The sequence below is a fragment of the Zingiber officinale genome, chromosome 9B (genome assembly GCF_018446385.1).
Source record: "Zingiber officinale cultivar Zhangliang chromosome 9B, Zo_v1.1, whole genome shotgun sequence".
NCBI lineage: Eukaryota > Viridiplantae > Streptophyta > Magnoliopsida > Zingiberales > Zingiberaceae > Zingiber > Zingiber officinale.
The window spans coordinates 21,976,471-21,982,510 of record NC_056003.1 but is presented as its reverse complement, the minus strand read 5'-3'; the positions used below and the strand labels follow the sequence as shown (position 1 = coordinate 21,982,510).

The 6,040-nt window shown below is 39.0% G+C and overlaps 1 protein-coding gene across 1 annotated transcript; it reads left to right on the top strand.

The window, feature by feature from the left end:
* Nucleotides 1-4,056: 4,056 nt before the first annotated feature.
* On the top strand, nucleotides 4,057-5,580 carry LOC122024278 (auxin-responsive protein IAA25-like). Its single transcript, XM_042582860.1, has 4 exons — nucleotides 4,057-4,430; nucleotides 4,704-4,993; nucleotides 5,075-5,195; nucleotides 5,264-5,580. The coding sequence occupies exons 1-4, from the start codon at nucleotides 4,156-4,158 to the stop codon at nucleotides 5,325-5,327; spliced, it is 750 nt and encodes a 249-aa protein (XP_042438794.1). The 5' UTR covers nucleotides 4,057-4,155; the 3' UTR covers nucleotides 5,328-5,580.
* Nucleotides 5,581-6,040: the final 460 nt, after the last annotated feature.

The window sequence follows — 6,040 nt, the reverse complement described above, 5'->3', positions numbered from 1 at the left end:
ATTTATAGAAGTATGCACTGCACGATGTGCCCAAAGGCATATTCATGTCTCGCTCCAGTAGAGCCAATACCAGAGCTATGTCTTTTGACATGGTCGTGTCTCATTTCCATAGCTTCCCACGAGCAAGATGTACCCCAGAGGCATGGTCATGCCTCATTTCCAGAACATCCCATGGCCCGGCCGTGCCAAAAGACATAGCTATGTCTCTTGTTGTAGCCTTCCACGAGCAGGTCGTGCCCAAAAGGCACGGTCATGCCTTCATCTCAACAATAAGTTCCACGCCAAGGCAATGTCATTGGACACGATCGTGCTTTCCTTCTACAGGTTCCCAAGGGCAGGTCATGCCAAAAGGTACAGTCGTACCTTCCATCCAGTGGCTTTCACATCATGGTTGTGACTTCTGGGCATGGTCGTGCCTCATCTATGAATGAAATTAGACCCTAAATGATGTTAAAATTGAGCCAAAAGCATCCAACACAGCCAGACCATGTTAAAAAACATGGCCATATGAATTTCAAAGCCTTTCCAATGTGTTTCATAGCCCGGTCATGCCTTTTAGGCATGACCGTGTTGAATTCTAGAATTTTCAACACTGTAGACCAAAAGTAAAATGACCATAACTTTCACTTAGGTTGAACACACAGGTTGTGTAACCTATTAAAAGTTAAATAATTTCAATATCTACAACTTTACTTTAGAGACCAACCCAAGATAATCAAATCTAAAGGTTAAAAAAGTCATTTGGGCAGAGCCCTATAAATTAGATCTAAAGGTTGAAAAGTCAACACTGAGTTGACTTTGTCCAAGCGCTTGGGCCAGGTCTAGGCACTCGGAGCAATCCAGACCAAGTCAGCGAGTTTGAGCCATTATAGTGAGGATCAACACAAGAGTGAACATCAGTCAACTCCAAATGCCCTGATTGGGTCCAAGTGTCTGGGAATCGATAAGTCATTGGCAAAGAGTCGTTGCGGAGTGGATTTAGGTGACCACGTCCAGGCGCTCGGGAACTGCCACATCAACCAATAGCTAACTTCGACTAGTGAACTATAAATAGAGTTTAGGTCCTCGAAGTTTAGACTAACACACTTGTATTTCATTTTATATTTCTGTTTTAATTTCATTATACTTTAACGTCTGTAAAAGGCTACTCCACCTTCATAAAGGAGATCTTCTAGTTGAGCTTCTACTGTCTTAGATTAGCAATCTCACCAGTTGCAAACCAAGTAAATTCGTTGTGTCTCTTCTTTTAATTTATGTTTTTCTTTTTACTTAATTAACGTGTATTTGTCCTTGCTATATAAGCAGTAAGAGAAGTTCTAAAATTCTATTACAGGATATTCACCCCCTCTAGCCGGCTATCGATATCTACACCAGCTACGTCTTCATCCTCGTTGTCATTCGATGATTATAAATTAAGTTGGCAACAGAGCCAACTCAGTGATTCACTCATCAATGTTCGCGGGCAGGACCAAACAAGAAACAAGCTTGATCCATTTCAAAATCCTTCTACTATAAGGACTATGCTCCCTAGTACATATAAACACTAAGATTCATAGACATGAATCTTAAATAGAGGATTTTTTTATAAAAAGTTGAGTACATAATTATTAATTGTCTTCATAGTAGGATGCTAGGTATTGATTTAAATACTGCATGCAGTAGTATAGACAACCTATCCTTTTGGATTAGGCTGGTACTGCTCATTATAATAATTTATTTCTCTGCTACTCTTGAGTCATGTGCTTAGGCAGTTTTAGTATGACTAGTGATAATAGTCCATTATGCATTCCCCTAGCTATTCATTTTGTCTTACTATCCATTTTTCAGATCCAAATGATCTAATCAAGTTTACCAAAAAAAAGGCATTGTCTTTAATTTGATGAATATTCTTTCAAAATTTACTATGTATCCTTTGAACATGCTCTTGATATAATAATCATTATGAAGGATTAGAGATGTTGTTTTGATGCAAATGATTTAATCTGGGGTAAATACAAGATATTGATGTCTCTAAACTTGTCTTGAAGAGCGGCTATGTAAAGTGTAATAACTTTCTTAGCATTAATCGCTCAATATGTTTACTGTCGCTTGAACAATTTTTCTTCATGTATGAATTGAATGTTCTAATATAATTTTTGTGAGTTGACTTAGATGAATAGGAGGTATTGGTAGTGGAAAATGTGAACATTTACTAAAACTAGCCACTTTCCCCACATTTGTGCCATTATATTATGTCCAAAGAAAAAAGGGTAGAGAGGTTGTTGTTTTCTTTTCTTGCAAGAGAACATCCAAACCTGAGTGGATTTTGTTCATGAATCGAAAGGGTTGTTCAATTTTGTATTTGTCCTTCAAACGATAAACACAAAGAACAAGATTAGCAAAGAATCACTGTAAATGTTTACAGTTTTATATTATGCAGGCATTTAAATCAACATGTCAAGTGTGAAGATGTAGAGCAAGGTGATACATATTGTAAGTACAATAATTGAAGTTTAAGTTGATGAAGACCGGATACTTATTATGAGAAAGTTCAACTATGTCAAGGACAAGATACTTGGCGCACGAAAACCCAAGATGACATAGAACCGGATTATTATCAATTTGAAGTTTTAGTAGGTCAATGATGAATTTCCTAACACAGAGAGTCTCTAAGCATAGAAGACCTAAAAGCAAAAAAGCTTCTTAGCACGATGAAGTTCCGAAGGCATGGAGAGCCTGTTAGCATGCAAATATACGCAGGGGTATGAGTGGACCTAAAGATGGAACAATATCACTGATTATGTATCTTTCAAGTTTTCCTTTTTCTTTTCTTGTTTCAGTTCATTTCCACTGCCTGCTCGCGAAGGATTTGAAACTAAGTTCATAGATTGGGATGATGAAGAAACTAATGGTTAAATACCGTACCCTTCTGTCTTTTTCTTTGAGATGGTACTTAAAATTATTGAGGAACACAATCATCCCCATCATTATGCCAAGAGAGAACATCAGTGTGTCTTTTGACAAGGACCTTGCATGAGCAAAAAGAGCATCCATCACTCCTTTTCCATTTGGATAGCTTGAGATGGTGACCTTTTCTTGGCCTTGGACACTACCACTCCACTCAAATTCTCATCTTGTGCCACCACTTTGAGATGTAGGATACCACCACTCTGCTTGAGTTGCACTACCTCAACATCCCATCACAAGCCGCAATTCTTTTGTCAGACAAGTACTCATGACTCTGCGACCTTTTCGGCTCCTTCGATACCGTGTCTATCTGCTCAACTAGTGAGCTGAATTGCCCTGGTGGTTGCCATCTACCCCAGCATTCCTGTAATAACTAGACTGTCGACTTCTTACCAAGTCAAAAAAAAAGTTAGTCTTGAGAACCTGGTTTTCTTTCATCTCTCTGTCTATGTTTGAATTGGATTCATCTTCAATTCATTCTACCATTCAAGGAAAATCTAGCCTGGACTGTCGACCTTCCGATCAGACTAAAAACCACACTGAAAATTCATGAATCTATGGTGGTTGCTTGTCATGCCTAGAGGAAATATATGGTCTAGATGATTGCTTTGCACTTTAGAACGCCATGATTACAGCTTGAACTTCTATTTTGTTGTTACCTCCATGAGAGAACTTTATATCATCCGCTCAAGGAGGATCTTCAAGTGATGTACTGTCCTCTTTATATGACAAGAAAAAGTGTTAAAGATGATGCACCGCAACAATTCCCATTTTTTTCAAAGTTAATCACAAGTTTTATTGTATCATCATGATAATCACAAGAGAAGAATCTAATAAAAAAAAAAGCTATGCAAGTTTTCATTACTTGATTAAACAGCCATGATGAGGTTTTTATCTGTTCATAAATTTTGATATATAATTGATAAGGTGGAAGCACATCCACTGAGCCAAATGATGAATGGAATGGATGGGTAGAGAAGTAGAAAGTAGAGAAAAGCATCTCCCTTCAACCCCACAAAGCAAAGTCGTTTACATTTCTCAAGTGTCATCATGTTTTGAGTCCCACCATTCCACTTAAGTAGCCACAGCAATCCCTGCCTTCCCTTACATCTACCATCATTCCATCACATTTTTCTCACCTCCTAATTAAAGGTCCAATATTTATAAAGAACGAGTTCACCTCGCCTCAAGTGAGCCAGAGAGAGCAGCATGAAGACCGCGACAATTCAACCGCCTCACGAGGTCGGAAGTAGCCTAGATACAGAGGTTAAAGATGACAAAAATGAGACTGATGGCCGCGAAAACAACTTGGAGCTGAGGCTCGGTATGTCTCCAGTGAATGGTTGTAAATCAGGAGCAAAGAGGTGTTTCGACGAGACGTCAGGGGTCTTTGTCCACCCTTGGAGCCTGGCAGCCCGGCAGCAGAACGCGGCTCTGGAGCAAGCACACCAGAAGCTGAAACCTTCTTTAACTACAGTCCCAAGGTTCAAATGATTTCCTTTTCCCTCCATGAAGTTCTCTTTAGCAATACTCTAGATTTTTCAGAAATCTATGCATGTTTACAAAAGAAGAATAGACTAAGGATCTAGCTATAAGTTTTCGCAAATGGCTCAGGAATATCAGAGTTGTGGAGTACTAAAGTGAGGTTATAGAACTTCTGATATATTATAATTCTTTGCACTTGTTTTTTGCTATCTCATCTTGCAACTTTCACATTGATCTTCTCTAATCGTCTTGTAATTGGGAGAGATTATCAGAAATGAGCATCCTTCAGCTGTTGTGGGTTGGCCTCCAGTCCGGGCCTTTCGAAGGAACTTGGGGTTTCACAATCAAACAGGGTCAGTGACCGCTCCAGAGGCAAAGGCAGAGGACATCCATGTCGAAAATAAAGAGAGCATGGCAAGTGAAAGCCAAGAAGGGCAGACAAAGTTTGTAAAGGTGAACATGGATGGTTGCACGGTGGGTAGGAAGATTGACCTCAAACTCCATGATGGCTATAATTCACTGTCACATGCCCTGCTGAAGATGTTCCACAACTTTTTCTCTGGTAAACTACAATCTCATCTTTTGGACACTACTTTATCGTTTATAGAGTCTGATACTGTCTTTGTTTTCTTCTGAAAACTAGTGAACTGCTTGAACAACCCAAAGCAGGAGGATGAGCGGGATGGGGCCATTCCTACCAGCTACATTCTTCTCTACGAAGACAACGAAGGCGACCGGATGCTCGCCGGCGACGTGCCTTGGGAGTATGTCTTAGGAACTATCTCATACCAATGCTCTATTCCATATAACTCACGAAAAAGCACTGCTGCAGGTTGTTCATCAGTTCAGTGAAACGGTTGTACATCACACTGGATCTTAGAGCACACAAACACTGATCCTAGAGCAGACAATCTTTTGGGTGCTGGTTTTGTAGGTTGACTATGTCTGAGTCCTGTAAAGCATGTAGAAGATCATGAAGAAGGGACAACTTGATGGTTGAAGAGGCTAGTGAGACAGATGAGATGATTTTGTTGAAAGGGACTAGAAGTTAGTTACTAGTTAATGTGAGAAAGTTTGAGCTTAGTTTGTTCTACGTAGCAGTGTAATTTTATGGTTGACTGAAAAATAATTTTGACAGCACTGATTAAATTTGCCCGCGCATGATGATTAATTGATTATAATCATTCTAAGATATATGCTGCAAGATGGAGCTGGTCAACCATGTAACGCAGGTCAACGTCGAGTAATTTTAGGGGCCGATGCAACCATCGGTCAGCCCCACTCGCAGAGGCTTTTAGGCTAAAGTCGTCGATTGACTTTGCGCTTTCATCCAAATTCCACGCGTCGCTTTTGTTCGATGTTAATGCATTACCTCCACCAATGAAGTCAACTTTGACCTTCACTTTGACTTTGAGAATACATGATCATACTTTTATAGAGTAAAATTATAGAAAAAGATAATTTATTCTTAGATAGATTACGATATAAATTATAATATTAATTTATAGTCCATCGTTAAATAATTAAGTTAAATTTTTTTTTTTAAGGATATATATCTATTGAAGTTTATCCTATCTTATCATAATAAATTTATGAGAAGCAACCAGAA

What these genes read in the sequence shown, in the direction of transcription:
- LOC122024278 (XM_042582860.1), top strand. Translation starts at nt 4,156, where the DNA reads ATGAAGACCGCGACAATTCAACCGCCTCACGAGGTCGGAAGTAGCCTA. An exon ending in GTTCCACAACTTTTTCTCTG is followed by an intron (nt 4,994 to 5,074) that starts GTAAACTACAAT and finishes TCTGAAAACTAG; the next exon opens with TGAACTGCTTGAACAACCCA. An exon ending in GCCGGCGACGTGCCTTGGGA is followed by an intron (nt 5,196 to 5,263) that starts GTATGTCTTAGG and finishes GCACTGCTGCAG; the next exon opens with GTTGTTCATCAGTTCAGTGA.